This window comes from Babylonia areolata, chromosome 26, assembly GCF_041734735.1.
Source record: "Babylonia areolata isolate BAREFJ2019XMU chromosome 26, ASM4173473v1, whole genome shotgun sequence".
Taxonomy (NCBI): Eukaryota; Metazoa; Mollusca; class Gastropoda; order Neogastropoda; family Buccinidae; genus Babylonia; species Babylonia areolata.
This window is the reverse complement of record NC_134901.1, coordinates 37003736-37027687: the sequence shown is the minus strand read 5'-3', so window position 1 is coordinate 37027687 and position 23952 is coordinate 37003736. Positions and strand designations below refer to the sequence as shown.

General features: G+C 41.5%; 1 protein-coding gene across 1 annotated transcript; it reads right to left on the bottom strand.

Moving 5' to 3' along the window:
- Positions 1-5913: 5913 nt before the first annotated feature.
- Positions 5914-18313, bottom strand: LOC143300504 (ribonuclease P protein subunit p40-like). Its single transcript, XM_076614228.1, has 9 exons — positions 18185-18313; positions 15675-15825; positions 14728-14796; positions 13902-13997; positions 12671-12796; positions 11408-11615; positions 9534-9671; positions 6908-7125; positions 5914-6221 (listed from the first exon to the last, which is right to left on the bottom strand). The coding sequence occupies exons 1-8, from the start codon at positions 18302-18304 to the stop codon at positions 6927-6929; spliced, it is 1107 nt and encodes a 368-aa protein (XP_076470343.1). The 5' UTR covers positions 18305-18313; the 3' UTR covers positions 5914-6221; positions 6908-6926.
- Between the last annotated feature and the right edge of the window lie 5639 nt (positions 18314-23952).

The window sequence follows — 23952 nt, the reverse complement described above, 5'->3', positions numbered from 1 at the left end:
CGCGCTGGGACACCTCGGGAGGCGACGCTCGTACCCCTTTCCCCCCGGTTCCCTTCATGACCGTTTTACTGGTACAAGAGTCGCCTCAGCGATCAGTGTCTAAAGATGCATCGCCGCGGTCCGTATCGGGAGGAATCATGAGCTCCGGGCCTGGGAGAGTCTCTTGCCGAGTCTCAGTCCCTGCCTCATGATCCCTGCTTTCGTGGGATGGCATACGAGGCATGGTACCCGCGCTTAGGCACCCAGCGAAAATCCGACCCCCAACAGAGAAAGGAAAGACAGGATCGACTTAGAGGTAGAGAAAAACGAACGAATCGAGGGGGGCCGAGTCGAATCGAGTACACAGAATGTAAGAATACAATACAGACAAGCCGCATGCAGCAAAGTAAGGCCAAATGAATACACTTAATAGCCAAAAAAAGCTTAAGACGAGACAGAGCGTAAACATGACAAGATGGCGTGGAGAGCCTTGTACGTACCATTGTTTTAAATTTGTGCTCCTGGTGGACAGTGTCACTCATCGCGCCATTCTGCGCCCGTCCACCGTTTACAATTCACTAGAAAACAGGCCTGCAACAGCTTTTGTGCTTCAAACCGATTTGGCTCACAACCTACACCGATTTAGGCTGCACATGCTGTTTTGGACAGCTGTGATCAGTTGTATATTTGCGAAATGCTTTCATGAATCCCCACGTGAGGTTTCCTGAAATAAACATACCTTGCCTTGTTCTGAATTCGTTGTGGCTATGATTATCCAGCACAAACTAGCATGTTTCAATAAACTAGCACGTTTCAATAGATTTTTCAAGATATATTTTTAAAAGTTGTTTTTACAGTGAACATAATCTAAATCAACCTGTGCAGTCTTCACCACGTCTATTTGCAGTATATCACTAATCAACACGAAAAAACCCCAACAAACAACCATATAATATGAGATTACTGAAAACCAGTTTCTGTGTCGAGTGTTTGTTACGATTCGTGGAAGCCGGAAAGCCGAGGTGAAGACATAGGAACTGAGTTTGAAACTTTGATCTAGATCTATACTATGATCGTTGGAAAAAAGGAAACGTTGATCGACATGTCGGATGATGAGGAAAAAAATCGATCAGTAGGCACACAGATGTAAGAACTGGTACGCCAGATCACAGATAGTTTTCTTTTCAATCGCCAAAGACGTGGAACAAGCTCCCTGATAACCTCCGTCATTCTGATTCCCTCGCATCTTTTAAATCTCGTCACAAAACTCACCTTTTTCCATCGGCAGTAAGTTCAATTGTGGCAGGTCCACTTCCTTTACGTTATGTGTGAATACATGACTGAAATTTGTGAATCAATCAAACTCAAAAGGTGCCACCCAGTCATTTGATGATGATGATGATGATGATATGCATACTTATATAGTGCCTGTCCTCGGTCAAAGACCAAGCTCTAATCGTTTTACAAACTCAGTCATTTGCACAACAGGCTGCCTACCTAAGAGCCGACTGACAGCTGCCATTGGGCGCTCATCATTCGTTTCCTGTGTCTTTCAATCAGATTTCAGGCCTTCACACATAGTACATATACACTCAGGCAGACACGTAACATTTTACGTGTATGACCGTTTTCTTTCTTTACTCCGCCATGTAGGCAGCCATACAGTACTTGACCTGGGAGATGGGAAAAATCTCCACCCTTTACCCACCAGGTGCCTTTACCGAGATTCAAATCTGGGACCCTCAGATTGAAAGTCCAACACTTAAGCCGCTGAGCAATTGCGCCCATCATTTCAAACAGCAGAGACCAAGTCTCTGGAGGCCTTCCCCTTAATGGAGACACCACTGCTCTAGTTGCCACCACTGACTACCACACTTTTGAGACTTTAGACTGAAATTTGAACAAATTAAACACACATATATAGTCAGAGTAGCCTTAAAACTTAGTGACACCCTGAAAGAGATGAGGAGAACAGGTAGAGATGGAGAGAAGTGGGCTGCTAGTTCATCAGAGATGCCCCACATTTGTTCAGAGATGAGGAACAGGTAGAGGTTGAGAAGTAGGTTGATGGGCGCAATAACTGAGTGGTTTAAACGTTGGACTTTCAATCTGAGGGTCCCGGGTTCAAATCTTGGTAACGGCACCTAGTGGGTAAAGGGTGGAGATTTTTCAGATCTCCAAGGTCAACATGTGTGCAGACCTGCTAGTGCTCGAACCCCGTTCGTGTGTATACACAAGTAGAAGATCAAATACGCATATTAAAGATCCTGTAACCCATGTCAGTGTTTGGTAGGTTATGGAGACACGAAAATACCCAGCATGCATGAACCATGACAGAGTCATCGGCAAATTGATGTTGGTTGTGTAATGGAAAGAAAGAGAAAAAAAAAAGAAAGCCAGTTTGTCAGAGATGCTCCACTGTCAAAGACTACAGGATAGAAGAATCAGAGGTAGGTTGATTTTTTTCTTCTTGGTGCTACTTTTTTTTTTTTTTTTTTTATTACTGGGGCCAGTTAATGTAGTGGAATGTTTAAAGCAAAAAAGAAATGATGATCTGGCAGCTCTACACCCATCCAACTATTTGCATCTTAAAAAAGAAAAAAAATCCCCCCGCCCCCCTGCACTTCAACCTGCCACTGAAGACCTACGTTTTATCCAGCTGGTAGAGAAGTGGTACCCCACCCCCCACCCCTTCCACTGAAGTGTCTCTGGAGTGCTACAGGGGGGAAAGGTGTTTGACTGAGGACCCATTATACCATTCTGGGTTTGTTTTTGTGTTTTTGTGTGTGAGAGGGGTGGGAGGAGGGAGAGTGTCCTTTCATGGCAATAACCTGTATTTTGTTTTAGCTACGTGTTTCAATATGACAGTCTTTGTCCCTCTGTGAATGCAGGTATGTAAGAACTGATCTTTACAATGGGGACTTACTGTAAGCGGAGAGAGAAAAGAAACATAACAAAATGGAAGAAAGAAACTGAAAATAAGAAATGAAGGAAAAAAGGAAGGAAGCACACAGAAAGAAAGAAAGAAAGAAGTTCAATTCAATTGCTCAAGGAGGTGTCACTGCATTTGGACAACTCCATATGCGCTACAGATGTCTGACCAAACGACCCACCATGATAACAGGCCTTGAGGGGAAAATCCCCCAGAAGATAACTATATACAAAATTGAATAAACATATAAATAAATAAAAATAACAATTAAAATGAAAGTAGAAAAAAAGAATAATAATTATAATCAACATGAAATTTTAACAAATCAAAAACTCTGTTTTTCTCAAAATCATAAGAAAAAGAAAAATAAGATGAAAGTATAAGTACCTTGACTGCCACGTTCACTGTAGTTTCAGTTCAGCCTTCAAACTGAGGAGACAGACGTGGGGTAATCCACTCCTCAGATGTGCACTTGGGGTACCCCTAACCCGACCTCTTCACACGTCAGGCAGTGTTGGACTTGGTAGTACTTGACTTGACTGTTAGACAGTTGAGGCCCCGTCAAGGGCTTGTTCGTCATCCGCGATCTAATCACTGATGCGCATGTGACGTGCAGGCAGTGGCAAGTACAAGGGTGGTGGTTAACATTGGCAGGCAGGAACATACACTGAAGGTAGCTCAGTCCAGTATAGCTGTCCAGGTGGTTTTTAAAAGAGTCAACAGATGGTGCCGTCACCACAGGTATTAACAACTCTTTCAGAGAAGTAGTTTGCTCTGATATTAAGACGGCACTGGTGTTTCTCTAATTTCAAAGCACTGCCTCTGAGATCACGTGTGGACGCCAGTTGGAAGCTAGGTCGAGACTGAGTAAAACCCATAGTGCAAGTATTTGTATACGTCAATAATGTCTCCACGGAGCCTCCTGTGTTCCAAGCATGGTAATTTTAGTTCACGCAGTCTCTCCTGATAGGGTTTGTCTTTCAGGCATGATAGCAGTTTGTACGCGAGTATCGAGTGACAACTTCTGCTGTCATTTTCCCAGTGTTGTACTGAGTAGTGATGGCAACTTCTGCTGACATACCCCAGTGATTTCAACACGAAGCACAGGCCTTGTGGCGATTCCTCTGTCCAGAAGGCCAGTGTCCATGGTTCAAGGACACACACCGACCAGGATTTTTATGCCCTCGTCTATTAGACCATGAGTTGAGAGGCAGTCTGGTCGCTAGTCTTTTGGACAAGACCGAAAACCAAGGTCCCATTTGTCGCATGCACTTAAGAGAATGTATAAAGTCTGAAGGCAACAAAAGGGTTGTCCCTGATAAAGTTCTGTAGAAAAATGCACTCTGATAATAAAACATGTGCAATTCCTGAAGGAAAATAGAAGGAAAAAATAAATTAAAAGGGTAGCATCAGATTATGACGAAATGCTCTTCCTGAGGACAGCAATGTGATTTCCTTGGAGAGAAATCTACTGTCACTGTAGCATAATACATGTCTTCTTCGTTCGTGGGCTGCAACTCCCATGTTCACTTGTATGTATACGAGTGGGCTTTAAAGTGTATGGCCGTTTTTACCCCGCCATGTAGGCAACCATACTCCGTTTTCAAGGGTATTCATGCTTGGTGCGTTCTTGTTTCCGTAACCTACTGAATGCTGACATGGGTTACAGGATCTTTAACGTGCATATTTGATCTACTGCTTGCGCATACACATGAAGGGGGTTCAGGCACATGCAGGTCTGCATGTATGTTGACCAGGGAGATTGGAAAAATCTCCACCCTTTACCCACCAGGCGCTGTTACCGAGATTCAAACATGGGACCCTCAGATTGAAAGTCCAGCGCTTTAACGACTCGGCGCCCGTCCAATACATGTCAACTTCTACCAACATTCATAGTAAGGTCTGATGCTGACAGAGGTGATTTGAGTGACTGCTGATACCAACTGAAAAACATGTCAGAGAACAGGATGACAAGACTGGAATATTTATCAAAGTCTTAAAGTCTCCACAGCTTGTGCCAAGTGAATATTTCCTGTAGCAAGAAGGCAATCTTTAAGAATTTTTTTTTTATCGAAAAATAAATCATTTGTACTTTATTAAAACTGCTTAACTCAGTACAGCCAGCTGGCTCCCCCGACTTTCCCCACAGGCCTTTGTATGTGTAAGAAATAAAATTGTCAAAAAACCCACAACCAAATGTAACAATTTATGAACTGAAAACTTCCAAACTGATCAGTAACATAATGAGTTAGTTGGGGACAAAATAAATAACTTCCTTCTTATGCCATAACAAAAAAAAAAAAAAAAAAGAAGAAGAAAAAAAGTATCCATACGTTTTGTTCAAAATGTTCACACACTGATGATCTGTAAACCAATCCAGGAAGCACACAGAGTTTGAAACATTACATAGCTGCGATAAGGCCCCTTTGTCTAATTCTGTTGTCTGCCTTGTGACTGAGAAGAAACTGGGTCAGATGCCTTTGTTGACACACACTGTTTTCATGAACCAGTCAACGTGAAAATAACTCCCCTGCTCGCAAGCACAACAACACACTCTGCGTTTATTGGTCGCAGTGAAGAGTGGAAAGGTCAGTTATGATATTTTTAACGTATAACGTCATTATGGAAATTAGGTGCCACTCAAAAATTTCAAAACTATCTAAAACCCCGATCTGGCTCATTCATTTGACACAGTAGGGCCTTGATTTTGTTTTTGTATTTCTTTTTATCACAACAGATTTCTCTGTGTGAAATTCGGGCTGCTCTCCCCAGGGAGAGCGCATTGCTACACTACAGCACCACCCATTTTTCTAAATTTTTTCCTGTGTGCAGTTTTATTTGTTTTCCCTATTGAAGTGGATTTTTCTACAGAATTTTGCAAGGGACAACCCTTTTGTTGCTGTGGGTTCTATTTATGTGCGCTAAGTGCATGCTGCACACGGGACCTCGGTTTATCGTCTCATCCAAATGACTAGCATTCGGGGCCCTTTGGCCAGAGTGAGCTTAACACACACACACATCCACTCACTTCTGTTTCCTGCGCACTCCCTGCCGGCACATTCATCATTGTGCATGCAAAAAGAATTAAACAGTTCAAGTCTTCTTCATTTTATTGTTGGACTTCATCAAAATTGTACACACACACACACATACACGCTCACACACACACACACATACATTCGCATCCTTCAATGTTTGTTTTTGACAACTTCTCTCCCTCTCAGACAGTCAAAGCCCATCTCTGCACACCCACACACTAAGCGTCGCCAGCAACAACAGTGCTGTCCCCAGATCAAACAAGGTATACCCCCTGTGGACAAACCACAAACACTTTCATTCATTCTCCCAACACTCACAGACACACACACTCTCTCATCCACCCCCTAACACTCACAGACACACACACACTCTCTCATCCCCCTAACACTCACAGACACACACACACTCTCTCATCCCCCTAACACACACACTCTCATCACCCCCCAACACTCACAGACACACACACACTCTCATCACCCCCCAACACTCACAGACACACACACACTCTCATCACCCCCCAACACTCACAGACACACACACACTCTCATCACCCCCCAACACTCACAGACACACACACACTCTCTCATCCCCCTAATACACACACTCTCATCACCCCCCAACACTCACAGACACACACACACTCTCTCATCCCCCTAATACACACACTCTCATCACCCCCCAACACTCACAGACACACACACACTCTCATCACCCCCCAACACTCACAGACACACACACACTCTCACTCACCTCTCTACCCCCATACACACATGGAGACACTGTCACCCTCCCCCCCAACTCCCCCCCACCCCACACACACACACTCTCACACAATCCCTCCAACACTCACACACACACACTTTCTCAACCCCTCTCCCCCACCCCCCACACACACACTCACACAACCCACTCCCTCCAGCCCCAACTCCTACCCCACCCCACCCCACCCCTCCAAACCTGCTGTCCATCACAGCAATCACTGACAGAAATCGTGCTGCCCGTACGCCGAGTACAGCCAGTACTCCTTGCTGGGGAAGCAGACCAAGGTGTGGTGGTTGTCCCCTGACTGGAGGAAGCCGTGCTCCCTGGAGCCCACGGACACTGGGCAGTCTTGGAACCCCATCAGGGTCAGGCTGCCCCACCTGCATCCACAGTCCTCTGTCTCCACCTCCTTCCTGCACACAGGCAGGTTAACTAGTCCTTTAAGTCACTCCTTCAGCCTATAGAGATGCCAATGGTCATGACTGTGCCGTATTTTGTTACGCTCGATAGCAGTTCGTTCTGATGTTACGCCCAACGTCAATATTGTTCTCAGTTCATTTTCGACTAGATAGCATGGTAATACGCTTTCCTGTCGTAACATTACCCAGATGCTCTAGATCTATTGAGCACGAGGCCAGGGCAGTCACTACAAACTTTGGTTTCACATGATGATGCTCAGCTAATTGCTTGCGCATTTACATTGAAACAGCATTGAGTGGACCAATCAGCTCAATCGTAGCAGTTACACTGTGTTGCAGGTAGGCCCGAGTGTTTGCATGCCTTGTAGATAAAATTCACATTTGCTGATGTGGCTCGGAGTGCGAGTGTTCTTACCAAATTCAAAATGTTCCTACCAAATTTCATGATCGTTCCAACAAACACTCGGCAGGGGTTGGCATCCGACAGCCAGAGAAATAGTCCTGGAACCCCATCACCATCAAACATGTTATTGGTCCTTTAAATCACTTCTACAGCCAGGGAAGTAGTTCTGCATGTATATGATTATTTTTTGCACTGTAACAAAGTGTTTCTATGTCAGTTTGTCCAAAAGTATTGTGATTTGTCTGAAAGGAACTATTTTCTTAACCCTCTTGCTCTGATAGAAAAAGGGGGAAAAAAGAAAAAAAAAAAAAGAGAAAGGTTAAGCAACCAAAAGTCCTGCCCAGAAAATCATACTTGTCACCTGGTCTGGTCGAGCACAAATCTTGCCATCAATTAGTCATATGTGTTTGCTATGTTCCTTAAGATTTTTTGAAGCATCTTCAACAGATGATACCAACTTCTACTGCAACGTGAAGTGCAACTCGAATGTGCATTGTTTTCACACAAATTGTTTTGTTCCTTTTAGTCTTTTTTTTCATCATGAAACCATGCTTCATTCTGGGTGGGACTGCATGCCAGGGCATCTACATATTTTCCCAAAATACTGAATGCTGATGTGGTGTTTGGCGTGCTTATTTCAATCCTACACACTTGCACACAAAATGAATTCAAGCATCAAACATTTCCACACCAAATGCTGACACAGAAAACTCTCCAACCCTCCTTACACACCAGCACTGGGTGGGATTCCACTCCCCAGACCTTCATGACACAAGTCCACTTCTCTGTTCACGTGGTTCTGATGCCCGTCTATCACGTTCTACATACGCCAGTTCACCTGTAGCCCCTCCCAAAAGGTTAACCAGGAGTCCTCACAACTCCTTCCCACAAGGTTAACAATGAGCCCTTCCCACAAAGTTAACCAAGGTCCTTCTCACAAGTCCTTCACACAAATTTAGCCAGGAGTCCTTCCCACAAGGTTAACCAGGAGTCCTTACCACAAAAATAACCAGAGGTCCTTCTCACAAGACCTTCCCACAAGGTTAAATGGGAGTCCTTCCCACAAAATTAATCGTCAGCCCTTCCCACAAGGTTAATCAGGAGCCCTTCTCACAAAGTTAACCAGGATTCCTTCTTACAATGTTGACCATAAACTTCCAACAAGGTTAACTGGGAGTCCTTCCCACAAAGTTAACCAGGAGTCCTTCACACAAAGTGAGTCCTTCCCACAAAGTTAACCAGGAGTCCTCACAAGGTTAACCAGGAGTCCTTCACACAAGGTGAGTCCTTCCCACAAAGTTAACCAGGAGTCCTTACAAGGTTAAACAGGAGTCCTTCCCACAAAGATAACAATGAGTCCTTCCCACAAAGTCAACCAGGAGTCCTTTCCACAAGGTTAACCAGGAGTCCTCCCCACAAGGTTAACAATTTCTTCCCACAAAATTAACCAGGGGTCTTTCTCACAAGTCTTTCCCACAAAGTTAACCAGCAGTCCTTTTCACAAAATTAATCAGAAGTCCTTCCAACAAGGTTAACAATGAGTCCTTCCCACAACATTAACAATGAGTCCTTCCCACAAGGTTAACCGTAACTCCTTCCCACAAAAGTAACCCACAAAGTTAACCATGAACTTCCAATATGGTTAACCCGGAGTCCTTCCCACAAAGTTAACCATGAGTCCTTCACACAAGGTTCACCATGAGTCCTTTCCATAAAGTTAACCAAGAGTCCTTCTCACAAAGTTAACCAGGAGTCCTTCCCACAAAGTTAACCAGGAGTCCTTCCCACAAAAGTTAATCAGGAGCTCTACCCACAAAATCTACCCAGGTATTCTACCCATGAAAATTAACCACGAGTTCTATGTCTACCCACAAAAGTTAACCATCAGTTTTTCCCGCACTTTAACCACAATGTCTGTCCTTAAAACCAGGCGTTGTTGGCATGAAACTTAAACCCACAAAACGTAGCTCTCACGTCTTCACATTCTGTCTGTCCTTACCTGACCCGATCCAGCAGCCATTTCGTTGCAGCAGGGGTCAGGAACCCGGTCACCGACAGAACACAGCATCGGTCGCAGGTGGTGGAGGGTGAGGGGCAATCCATCGTCGACACAAAGCTGTCTGGTGAAGCCTCCGACCTGCAGGCAAAGCGAGTTATCACCTGGGGGGGGGACGCTCACTCAGGCTGGCTCCGCAACTAAGCCATTACTGTCGTTAGTAGGGGGCTTAGTAGGTGGTGTCCTAAGTACGTTAAATCAGAACAGGCACCACTGAACACCACCGAAGTGACTCAGCAGCAGTGCAGGGTCTCCTCTGGTGTGACCTAACATCGATGGTTCCCTGCGGACTGCCGATGCTGGAACTGTGATGGATGAACCCGGATGTGGCCATGTATGGGGGAATCTAAATGAGCGGCGTGGGAGTAATGCCACAGAAACAGTGCATATGCGGATGATGGGGCAGCAAAAAAAAAAAGTAAAAAAAAAGTGAGTTATCACATAAACACCCATCATCGATAGCTCCATGTGGACAGCCAACACTTGGGGGTGCGAAAGACGAATCCACTGTTATGACTGTGTATGGAGGGAGTCGGGGGGTGGGGGAGAGATGCTACTGAAATGGTGCAGATGATGGGGCAGCAAAAAAAAAAACAAACAAAAAACATAATTAGGTGCATGGTGGGTGACAAGGAGAGAGAAAGAGTGAGAAAAATAAGTGCAGGATCGGAATGAAAGAAAGAAAGAAAGAATGAATGAATGAATGAATCTTTATTCTCCAACGGTGAAGATATTAGCACACTGGCTGACTTGCACATCTGCCGTTGTTGTTCTCAGAGTTACGAAGAGACACACAGACACATACACATTTAAATGTTGTTATACTCAGTACATGTAGGGGGAGAGACAGCACTGAACAACCTGCAGACCCGGACACCCCCATCAAGACAGTTCAAAACTTAAAAGAGTTAAGCGCTTCATTCAGAACACTGTATATATATTCAGGTTTATGTAGTCTTTTTCTTTGCTGGCCCGCAATAAGTGATTGAGGTGAAAATGTGCCTGTCTAATGTTGTTTTGCATTCCAACTGATTCTTTTTTCTTTTAGATTTGTATTTCCACCAAGAAAAGAAACTGGTGTTAAAACACATAAACAATGCACAAAAACTCACAGGTGTTTAGTATGGGTGCACTAAAGACAAAAAAAAATCTTAAATATTATCTTTAACTTGAAGTACACCTCACATAACAATAACCAGTCACACACAAGCTGTAATTTTTACAGAAGGAAACACAGACATATAAAAAACACAAATACCAGGCGATTCAACAGCTTTTCAACCACGGTGTCACATTCCTTACACACAGACACCAGCAACATCACTAATTACATAGTTTAAAGAGCTGAACCGATTTTGGAATTTTGCATTTAGTTCTGAGATCTGGGGAGCTCAAAAGTGTTTGGCTGAACGTACAACTGCAAGCCTAAAAACATTCGCAAGTCTACACGCTTAAAACTACACTGCTGATCTTTCCCTGGAAGCACACTTCTTTTCCAACCCAAAGGACAGGAACATATGTGTGGAAGAAGGCGTCCACCCAAAGGGAAGCTGGGAAACCCACTTTCACAGCACAACATTCAGCAAAGAAGAAGAAGGAAAAGGGAAAGACCCCCTGCCCAGCTTAGGCATTCGCTTTCCGGTCATCGCTGGGCGCTCATCAATAGGCACCCACACAAAACAACCACTCAACACAAAACAACCTCTCGACACAAAACAACGACAAAGATTAGAAGACTGGCAGACTTGTAGAAGACAACCCGAGATGGAACAGAAGCTGTTTCATGACCTAAAACACCTCTTGCTCTTTCTACTTACATGTCAATCCCGCAGGCAACAGCCCCGAGCCATTCCCACAATGCCTCTCTGCTGCAGGACTGCTCCGTTTCCTCAACGACAGCACTGTCGACCACCGGCACTGAGGCACGGTTCAACCACTGGGTTCGTACTGCCATTGGCACAGGGGAGACCACTAGGCCTTTACTCATGAAGAACTGGGCCACTGAACTTGGACAAACCGATTCATCTGGGGGGAAGAAAAAGAAAAAAAAAGAAAAAAGAAGAAATATAATAAATTTTCAAAAAAAAAGGAAAAGAATAAAGAAAAAAAGAATCAAAACCATTAAACCACACCAACTGTAATAACTATAATCAAAGGAAATGTTCTATCTAAAATTACGTTTAAATAACATACTTACCGTGACCCAACTAGTGCAGATTCCGGCAGGGGTCTGACATTCCTGTCCTGTGCAAACTACTATCCGCCTATGCGGAGAAAACGAAAGTACTATGGCCGATAACCTCCCGGAAGTAGGTAACCTCCCCTTTGTCCCCCTGGCTAGTGCCCTCTCTTTTTCCGGCAGCCATCTCGACACCTGTTCCTGTGCACTTTATACGGCTAAGTTTTTTTTCACATTTTTTATCTGTCTATCGATTCTTTGGCGTTTCTGTTTTGTGTCCAATTATGTCTTCAAACAGGTCTCAAAATTATGTGGCTCGATTGGGAACATTAACACTTTGACACGCTGGAACTAACCAGGTGAAGAGATGTGGAATAAATGATAATCAAATACGACCAAAGATCAACCCTAGTCCTTCACAAAAGCAATAATAATTAAACAACTGAAGGTCAGTCCTTGGTAATGCAATACATCACAATACAGTGTAGTAGCAGTCTTCAGTTTAACGTCTTCCACTTTAAGTGATATTAGACGGGGGAAAAAAAAAAGAGAAGAAAAAAAAAAGGGGGGTGGGGGGTGCTGGAGGGTGGAGCGCGGGGCGTGGTGGAGAGAACAGCATTGGGCAAAGGGTGAAAAATGGTGTGTGTGTGTGTGTGTGTGCGCGTGTGTGTGTGTGTGTGGTGGGGAAAGATACAGAGCAGTGGAAAAAATAAAGCATTAAAACGGGAGACATAGGCACAATATAGAAGGAAACGCTAACATCAAACAACTGTGACAACTATAACAAATGTCCAATCGGACTAAGCAGCAAACCTTCTGCAATAGCAGATAGCATCTTGAAATTGTCAAAAATACATTCAAAAGAATTTTCCGAGAAGTTTGGTAAAAACAGTGTATTTACCATGAGGTGTCCAGGAGAAGAGGTAGTCACAGGTGAGGCCCAGACACTTCTCCAAGCACCACACAGCGCGGTCATACCCCTTCCTGCCTGGTGTAAAGCTGCTCCGCTTGAGGTCAATGTCGATCACTGGAGCAGGTGACAAACTCCTCATTTTCACTCATGCATGAACACACACACACACACACACTAAGTGACCCACACAGTGACCCACACACACATGATATTAAAATGCAGCTGGATAACACCTTCTTTTCTACTCTTTTAATTGTTGTTTGATTTATTTTACTACAAAAGGACCCCCCTACACCAAGCTATTCATTTTTTTTTTTATTCATTCATTCTTTTTAATGTGTGCTCTCCCAAGTCTGTTCCGACAATGGCCAGATTGGCCCCTGCAATGTATTTATCCTGATCCTGATCCAATTTCTCTTTTTGCTGGCAGACTTAAAATGAACTTCTTTTTTTTTTTGGGGGGGTGGGGGGGTGGGTGGAGGTGGGGGGTGGGTGTGGGGGTTCCTTTGTTACATTAAAAAAAAAAAAAAAAAAAAAAGAAAAAAAGAGAAGAAAATCAGGTGATCCTGACTGCAGTAAACAAACACTAGGATGTTTTGACTGTTACGTTGTCTTCCCAGTTTTCACTCATATATATTATTGGGAAAAAAAAAATCTATAGCTTTTTTTTATGCCAAAAAGGACAGTTTGAAGATTAAACACCAGACTCTTCATACTTCCACATATATTCTTTTACAAATAATGTTCAGGCAAATAGGCGGAATATATAAACTCTATGCATGTGTGAAAACAGACCACACAGAATAAAATAATCTAATCATTTTAACAGGTGAGTCAATTTTGGCAAGTTTTTTTCTGTTGAGATACAACCTAAGAAACATTAAAAAAAAAAAAAAAAAAAAAAAAAAAAAAAAAAAGTATATCACTGATGATGTATTTCTATTATCATGTTCATCATTCCTGTATTTTCTTCTGATTATTTCAAATGCTAACTCTGATGTCTTTGTCATCCTTACTCATAAAATACATGTACAACATAATTTTCAAAGTTTCACGTAGCAACAGCTGCTAATACCATTACTCCTCATAGTGGCTCAAAAACAAATGTGATACACCAGTGTGCACGCTGAGTCCATAAAAATGTTATATATACTGGCCTGTCTGTAGGCCGCTGCTTAATTAAGAGGTGCTGGTAGTGGAAGCGTCTTTTAACCCTCACCATATTTCATTGGTTTCTTGCCCGAAAAAGCGGACGGTTTTCCCTCCAGACCGAGCTTCTCGTACGTATCCTTGGTAACGCTCAGTATCAGATGACCTGTCAGACACATAACGCTGATTGTTATGCAAGCGAAATGACATTCGTTCAGTTACAAAACAACACATTTCTGGTGACTCTAGACACAGGATTTGAACCCAGAACCCCCAAACTGACAGACCAACACTTCTACCAACCAGCTGTTGTGCCTGTCCGTAATCATATAACTATGATTTCACTCAAACGACGTACACTGGCATCTACAACAAACGGCTAATTCTGCATGCTGGCACATATTTTTCATTTATGTGGATATAAATTATAATACCCAACTCCACTCAGGCAGAAAACCCAATTACGATCATGCACATTACAAACTATTTTCTACACAGTGACAACTGACCTGTGGGAATGGCGGCCAAATGCTTCAAACTATTTTCTACACAGTGACAGCTGACCTGTGGGAATGACGGCCAAATGCTTCAAACTATTTTCTACACAGTGACAGCTGACCTGTGAGAATGACAGCCAAATGCTTCAAACTATTTTCTACACAAATGACAGCTGACCTGTGAGAATGACAGCCAAATGCTTCAAACTATTTTCTACACAGTGACAGCTGACCTGTGGGAATGGCGGCCAAATGCTTCAAACTATTTTCTACACAGTGACAGCTGACCTGTGGGAATGACGGCCAAATGCTTCAAACTATTTTCTACACAAATGACAGCTGACCTGTGGGAATGACAGCCAAATGCTTCAAACTATTTTCTACACAGTGACAACTGACCTGTGGGAATGATGGCGATGCAGTCTTGGGTGTCAATGTGTCGCTTGTGTGATAACAGATACAGCTGACCTGCAATATCAAATATATCAGTAATTATAATACAAAATCTAAAATAATCTACAAAAAAAAATCATAATTTTCCAAAAAAATCATAATGTTTGAATATATACCGGTATGTCTTTTATTTTTCTAACCAAACAAATAGAGAAAAATGTTTCCCTTCCCTTCACTTCAGACCATGTATGATCAAACATACACACATACAGTACACATAAACACAACACACACAAACCATAATAAATCATACATATATATGTAGTGTACGCACAAACCATAATCAAACGTACACATGTACACACAAATACAACACACTAAAATCTACTATGGCAAGAGGTGGGAGGGAGTGTTAGTCAGGCAGGTTTAAGACAGCAATCATAATCTCTATCATTATCATTTATCAGCCACTTCAATGCAATTGTCTTGCGTATCAATCATTTCTTATTATAATTTCTTCCATCCTACAACACAAAAACTGCCCAGTATCATGGGAGGAAATATTAATCACTGTGTAACTCACACTAGTTTACAAGCTGTCACGTCAAGGCAATGTCAGAGAACTGAACATGAAAAGTGGAACAGAGATCTACATGGTCTCAAGACAATGATCACTTGTAGCAAAGTTGTGTATCAAATACTATACTTTAGTGATATATCTATCTATCTGTCTATCTATATATATATGCCTAGTACTTGTAATACAGAAACATTTTCAGCAAAAAATGCAAGCGTTAACATTTTACAAGGCAAACTCATACACATTGGTGGAAGCACAGACGGACACAAACTCGAAACGGGAGACTATAATTAATATGACTATGGACTCATTTTGCTTATAAATCAGTTGAAATCTAAACACATGCAGGCAGCTTGAAATGTCCAAGGCTCACCTCTCTTTACAAAAGCCTCGATGAACTGTTTGTCCAGCAGCTGATCGGCTGGAACATTACGCGCAACGTGAGACATCTGTTGCTCCTCCAGCCCGCTGATTTCTGATGGCAGGTGTGCTGTCTTACCATTGTAGGGCACAATGATGTTCACCTGCACAAACAGAAAAATATTTACACACACACACATATCTATATCTATCTATCTATCCTATGAAATATACATCATAATAAATAATTGACATATATACTATTATTGTATAATTAAATAATTTTAATAGAGACTAATATAATACTGATCAAACAGCAGTATTGAAAATAACACATTGAATGTGGTAACTTATGTATATATTATACTGTGAGTCAGTTTTCATTTGGAATGAATACAGATAATCTTACTTCATGCTGATAAATGAAAAAAAACAAAAAAAAATACCACAACAAAATAATAATCTATCATGTGTCTCATATTACCACATTAGTAATCAAAGAGCACAGACACCCTGACACGCTCAAAGTTGAACACACACACAGACACACACACATTAGCTGTGTTTATGATTGTAAAATTAGTAAGTATTAGAGGACTATTACTAACAGTTTTTTGAAAATAATTAATGCATTCTAAGAAAAATTGTTGCTTTTGTAGAGCAAACATGTTCTCAGTTTTAAACTTTTGCTGAACATTCTGCGCAAACATGTCCTCAGTTTTAAACTTTTAGTTTTACTTAAACACTTACTGGCAGTGTCACTGACAAATGTTATACAAAAGGATCAATTTCTTTTTTTCTGTTTTTTTTCTTCAGCAATACTTTTAACTTGAAAAAAATGTCAACAGTAGCTTGCAACAAGTCACACACAACTTTCACTGTAGCTGAGAGAGGGATAAAACAAATAATTTCAATAAGACAGATGCTGTTCTGCCAATGGTTGGCCGAGTCTAAATTCAATAGACTGAATGCCTATTATACGAAAGTGAGTGGATAAGCTGAATGCCTATTACGCGGACAGTAAGGAATTAAAACTTGCCTATTCTAGATAAAATTCTCTAACAATTTGCCATTGATCAATGCGATAGAAAATGCCACTGAATGCCTCTGATTTGGTTGTGTTCAAGCGGGCAGTTTGGATTTCTCACTTCTTTTTCTCAGTAGCTTGGCGTCAATCCCAGATCAATATAAAACTTGACGCTCTGTGTAGATCCCGACAAGAGCGACAGTCAAATTCCTGCTACACCCGATTTTTAAAATATTGCCACCTATCTTCCATTCTATTTTGCCTTAAGTCACTGGTGTACCTTATTACTGATGTAATGTGTTATCAGCATGATAGAGGGCCAACTAAACAGTTGATTAGGCAGTTGAAGTGCGCTCTGTGATTGGCTCAGAGAGCTGTCTGGGGAATAGCATTTTCTTGTTGACTTGAAGTTAACCTGACCGCCAGGGAAAAAAAACTGGAATAGCCACAGCGTTTCAATAATTTGAATAAATCTCTGAAAGAGAGGGGAGAGGAAAGACAGAAACAGATGAAATGCACTGGAATGAGACAGAGGATAGGGAGAGAAAGAGGAGAGGGGGTCACAGAGAGAGAGAGAGAGAGAGAGAGAGAGAATGTAAAAATACTATGTAACTTGTAAGATTCAGTTTCAGGTTCTCAAGGAGACATATCCATATATATATATATATATATATATATATATATATATGCTACACCACATCTGCTAGGTAGATGCCTGACAGCAGCATAACCCAACGCGCTTGTCAGACCTTGAGTGTATGCTTATATTCGTGTACCTATAAAAGTTGATTTCGTTTTACATAATTTTACCAGAGGGCAACACTCTCACTGCCATGGGTTCTTTTCAGTGTGCAAAGTGCGTGCTGCACAAGGGACCTCGGTTTATTGTCTCATCTGAAAGACTAGACGCTCAGTTTGATTTTCCAGTCAAACTTGGGAGAAAGGGCGAGAGCGGGATTCGAACCCACACTCTCACAAACCATCTGTATTGGCAGCTGAGCGTCTTAACCATTCTGCTACCTTCTTCCTATATAAAAACAGTACTAGCAGAACACAACTCTCCGCTTTTAATGTTTTATCTGTGACTGACATAAGTTTACAGTTGGGCCAAGAGCATAGCTGGAGCTGTATGTCCTCCACTGCAATGGGACAATGACTGTATGACTGACTATTCGTATGACTCTCAAACTTACTAGCAGGCAAGACTGCACTGGCTCTTAGTCTTATGCTGCAGCCTTGGAGTTGGAGGTTAACTGGCTTTAGGGACCATCCCAACGCCGATTGTACTAAACCCTCTTGGCCGAGAGAGTGGGAATGTAACTCAGGCAAGACACTCTCCATTGTAATCAAATTCTAGCCGAAATAGTGGGGACAGAAGTTGCTTCCTCTGCTGTTCTGATGGTCACAGTAGGACACGAGGATCACTTTCACTTTGCCTGGAAGAGAATAAATAACAATAATTTTAACATAAACAGTATCGTAAACGAGGCACTTACACTGTGTGTAAAATACTTAGTTTCAATGTGTTTTCCATGGGAGCTTTTCGGGTTCACAAAACTGGACTTTTCGAAAACAAGCCGAGTTTTCGGCACCGCGTTGGAAAAGGGCGCAGCCATTTTGCAGGTTGGCCGAAACAACAAAGTGAGTTATCGCCCTTCCACTAAACACCGGAAACCACACATACACACACAAATGGACCCATACAACACAGAAATTCTCCACAGAGCTCAAAATTTGTGTTCGCTACCGCTCTGTGTATGTGTAATGTGCTGTGTGTGTGTGTGTGTGTGTGTGTGTGTGTGTGTGTGTGTGTGTGTGTGTGTGTGTGTTTATTCCTTAACAACTTTCCACAGTGTGTCAATGTGTCGTCACCACTTTCATCAATATCGCATTCAGCTGGATGTATCCATCACTTAACCAATGCTGTTCTCTTTCGAAACAAACTTTGAAAACTCATCTATTCAAACAGGTCTTGATGAAACATAGCTAATTGTCTGCATTCTTCCTCCTCCTTCATACCCCACTTTGCCCTCTTAACTGCATCTGGATCAAGAAGCTCTATTACCTGCCATGTTTCATTTTCTCCTTGAAGTCTCTTTCTTCCACCTCTTCACACATACCCCCCCCCCCCCCCCCCACACACACACACAATCTCAGATCTTTGATGTACAGTTCAAATATACTTGATGTTCAGTCTGTGATGAAGATTACAATGGCGCTGCAAGTAGTGTAGAAAAACCCGGGGCTACCCATCACTGTCACTATCACTAGAAAGTTAACCAGCTTGTGAGAGATTAATTAAATTGCAGGGAGAGAGGATCCGTTCCATGCCTTCTTCTTCTTCTTCCTTGGCATGTACTGGGTTACATGTGAACGTATATATCCCAGGAGTGAAGTCTTCTGAGCTGACTGGGTATGATTAAGTGGGTGGCCTGTAGCTTAGAAATAACTTGGTCTAAAAGGTTAAAACTAAGTGACACTGCTGGATAGTGATTCTTAGCTGGACCAGTACCCTGACCAAAAAGCAAGCCTGGAAGAGCTCCAGTGAAGGTATCCATGAAGCTGGGTGGCAGGTTGTTCCACTAGCACAGGGTTATGGGGAAGAAACTATTGCAGGGGACTGGGTGGGTCACAGTGGAGTGTTCCTGGAAGAGTCTTTCAGCCCCCCTCGTCCAACTATCCCCTCTGGTGTAAAACAGAGACTTTTCAATGTAAACCAATCTGTTGTTGATCTTGCAAAGCATGGTGAGGCAGTGTTTTTTGTTCTCTTCTTTTGGAATTAGCTGAATGACTGTGCAAGATGGCACCAGAACAAAGCTCTGAATACCATGTATCATGGGCACTTTGTATGAAGGGAAGGGTTCCGATATGATTCACAACCAAGATGGATGTGGATATTGGTGGACAAGGGAGAGAAATGTGGGGTGTCATCAAGAGCTGTTTGAGCAGGACTCAGACTGGATTTATTTCCCTTGGAAAGAAATGCTTCCATGGATTCCCAGTTCAGGCTCAACTAGTCAGATACAGAGCTGAACATGTCACTTCATTCACAATTATTGTAAATTCAAGTTGTTGATCTGTGCATTTGTCTATGGAATATTGCTTTCTCTATTCTTATTGCATTGTATCAGATTGATGATTACATTTGGCCTTTTATTTGATTTCATTTTATTTTCCCCCCCATTTGTATTATCTCCCCTTTTGTTTCTTTTGTTTAAAATATCTTCGCTCTTCCTCTGTGGCCATCATCCTGTTATTGTCATGTTTCCTTGTTTCTCTATGACTCAAAAGAGTTAATGGGAATAAACTCATTGTCATTGCCACTGGCATGGCATCCAGTCACAGTGTGATCAAGGATTGCTTTGTGTGAAATGAGAATGCAAAGGAGTTACCATGAAATCATAGCTTGGACCATGTGTGAGAAAGACGCTGATCAAAGTTTGGTTGCCTAACAGCAGCATAACCCATCGCGCTTGTCAGGTCTTGAGTGCATGTATTTATATTTGTGTACATATCATTGCAGATTTCTTCTGCACAATTTTGCCAGAGGACAACAGTTATGTTGCCATGGGTTCTTTTTCAGTGTGCCAAGTGCGTGCTGCACATATGGTATCAGGTTATCACCTTATCTGAATAATTAGATACTTAGTTTTTGATTTTCCATTCAAACTTGGGAAGAAGGGCGAGAGTGGGAATCGAGCCAACACCCTCTCTGACACTGTATAGACAGGTATGTGCCTTAACCATTCTACCACCTTCCTCATACATTGTAACCGCTCCAGAGTCTATGAAATGGCAACGGGTGGTGCAAGGGTAGGAGGAGGTGTAGTAATAATTTGGAATAAAAGAATAATGCATGCAGGATCCTCCTTAATGATCACAGTGGCAGGGATTCCAACTGTCCTGATCTTCTTTTTCGTTCGTGGGCTTCAACTCCCACGTTCACTCGAATGTACACAAGCGGGCTTTTACGTGTATGACCGTTTTTACCCCACCGTGCAGACAGCCATACTCCGTTTTCAGAGGTGTGCATGCTGAGTATGTTCTTGTTTCCATAACCCACCGAACGCTGACATGGATTACAGGATCTTTAACGTGCTCATTTGACCTTCTGCTTGCGTATACACACAAAGGGGGTTCAGGCACAAGCAGGTCTTCACATGTGTTGACCTGGGAGATCAGAAAAATGTACGCCCTTTACCCACCAGGCACCGTTACCGAGATTTGAACCCGGGACTTTCAGATTGAAAGTCCAACGCTTTAACCACTTGGCTATTGCGCCTGTCTTGGGCTTGATGATATGGATGCTTATATAGCGCCTGTCCTCGGTCAGAAACCAAGCTCTAAACGCTTTACAAACACAGTCATTTGCATAACAGGCTGCCTACCTGGGTAGATCTGACTGACAGTTGCCATTTGGGCGCTCATCATTCATTTCCTGTGTCATTCAATAAGGTTTCAGTCATGCACACATACACACTCATACAGACATGTAACATTTTATGTGTATGACCATTTTGTTCATCTACCCCACCATGTAGGCAGCCATACTCTGTTTTCAGGGTTGTGCATGCTGAGTATATTCTTGTTTCCATAACCCACTGAACGCTGACATGCATTGCAGGATCTTCTGTGTGCAAGTATACACATGAATGGGTTTCAGGCACTGACAGGTCTGCACATAGGTTGACCTGAGATATCAACTCTTCTTAGATATCAATGCTTATCAAATGAGATATCAATGCTTGAGATACCAATGCTTATCAAGTGAGTCATCAACGTTTAGCAAGTGAGATAATATCAAGTGAAATATCAATGCTTATCAAGTGTTTTAGATTTAATAAAAAGAAAAAAAAAACAACTACTGAGGAAGTAGATTTTTAAAATCTTTATCTTCGCACAATATTTCTTTCTTACTTAGTTACATGCCCTCTCACGTGCAGGGCAGCAACAAATTGTTTTTTTGTTTCTTTTTGTTGTTTTTATTTGTTTTGAATTTGTCCAAGCATTTTCGTGAGACAACAGTGTCAACTGCTCATGTAACCCTGAACTATGTTCAAGAGATCTCAAGCTCTGTTCATTATAAGTTGTTAATTGTTGCTTATAGTCCAGCCGACCGCACAGGGCCATATCAGGACTGTCAAACCATACAAATGCTCAACCACATCAACACAAAAACTGTCACATACTCACACAAAATAACCTATAAGATAAACACAGTACATGAAGCATTATCCTAACCATTTTGCTCCTCATGCCAAATAAGATTACGCCATGCTGAGGACCCTCGACATTCCGCTTAATTTATCATCCCCAGATTACAAAAAATCGTAAAAAAGGAAAAGACAATACTTCAAAGCCAAAAGGAGGAGTGTGTATTATACTCCATGTTTGGTGATAAATATACTTACCATGTCAAACTGATGCAAACTAGGCCTATCGGTTTGCTCTGTTTGGACAAATTTCGCACGGCTAACAGTGAAAAGACGCCCCTTCTTGCCCGGTCCGCAAAAAATACATAAAAAAGTCCAAAATAATATAGGCAAGTAACACTGCAGAATGGACAGCTAGTGCCCATCTCAGTGTTTTTTTTTTTACAATCACATCACCTAAACGCCAGAGCAAAACAGCACAGATAGTACATCATAGACTGGAAAAAAGAAAAAAGCGTTAAGGATTTCTTGAAAAAAGAAAGGGGGATGGACTGGGAAGGCAGAAAATGGGAGACAACAGTGAAGGAACAAAAATGGCATAAACAAAGAGAGCGATAGAAAAAAAGAAATTTCTAGCACAGAATTTCCAGAAGGCAGGGATGCTATTTATACTGAAAGACCCCCGGGGATTTATGAACTGACTTTAAGGCGCATAAATATGTTATGCACAGTCACACATATACACGTACAAGCACATAAAAACACAAACACACTCAGAGTGAGTTCACTGTCTACATTTATTTGCAATAGCATAAAAAAGACAAACAAAAAAAACCAACAAAAACATAGGCACATAACATATGGGAACATTTAGCCAAATATTCTTTGAACGACTCCATGACCAAACAATTAAACAAACAAACAGAAAACATTTCTTTACATATCAATTTAAAGAAAAGTCTAAGCATTTCCCTTCTCTGGACAAATCTTTTTGTCCATAACAGAAATTCGTTTTATCAGAAAAAAAAAAAACTCAAAAGAAATGACAAGAGAAGACACAAAAATTCTTCCCCCCCCCACCCCCCCCATATCCATGCAATAACATAAAAAGAAAAATAACATACTTTATATATATCTGTATGTGCAAAAAAATCATTAAAAAAAAAAAAAAAAAAAAAAAAAATCAAACTGGAAATACCGCAGGCATTGGTTCATTGTACAACATCGTTACTTCCATCTTATTCTTTTTGGCATGCAACTTTTTTTGTCTTTTTTTTTTTTCCTAACAGGCTCTGCGCCATAACAATTTACAAAACCATGAACACAACTGTGACGACAACACAATTAAGATGCCACAGGTCACTTGAATGATTCACAATTCAGGCAGTTTCCAGCTCCTCTCACACACAAGTGTCATCCTGAAAAGATCTGTTGTCCACTCAAAACAGATCTCAGTCCCCTCCTGAATTTTGTCCAGAATTAATCCAAGCAATTAAAGCCTATATTTCTAAGGTCCTGAAAATGTACATATATAGAATAAGGACAAGTGTGCTATAAAAGTAGAGAAGAAACAGTGGTCAAAATTTGGTTACATATATATATATATATATATATATATATATATAAAATTATATATATACATATATATATATATATATATATATATATATTTTTTTTTTAATGTTCTGCGACAATGTAAGTTCAACTTCCCACTTTGATTCCGATCCTTTTAATTGTCTTGGACAAGTTGTTAGCTTCTAATTTCATTATATTATTAAAAAGAACTGACTTGAAATTGTTATAAAAAAAACCCCTGACTTAATGTATCATTTACATTTGATTAAAAAAAACAAACAACCAACCAAACAAAAAAAAACCCCGACTGTTCTACTGTTTATGACAAAACTCCTTGACTTCATGATCATAATCAACAATGTGAACGTCTTTTTGAAGTGCACCGTACCGTACGTCTTTTCTCTCTCTTTTTAAGCCATGCAGCCAACAATTCAATAAATCAATCATGGAGAAATTAAACAACCACATAATCAAAAGACGAAACAAAAAAACAAAAAACAAAAAAAACAAAACAAGAAAAAGAAGATCAAAGAAAA

What these genes read in the sequence shown, in the direction of transcription:
- LOC143300504 (XM_076614228.1), bottom strand. Translation starts at nt 18,304, where the DNA reads ATGGCTGCGCCCTTTTCCAACGCGGTGCCGAAAACTCGGCTTGTTTTC. An exon ending in CAAGAAACCAATGAAATATG is followed by an intron (nt 12,797 to 13,901) that starts GTGAGGGTTAAA and finishes CACCTGCTCCAG; the next exon opens with TGATCGACATTGACCTCAAG. An exon ending in GTTGCCTGCGGGATTGACAT is followed by an intron (nt 9,672 to 11,407) that starts GTAAGTAGAAAG and finishes CTTTGCCTGCAG; the next exon opens with GTCGGAGGCTTCACCAGACA.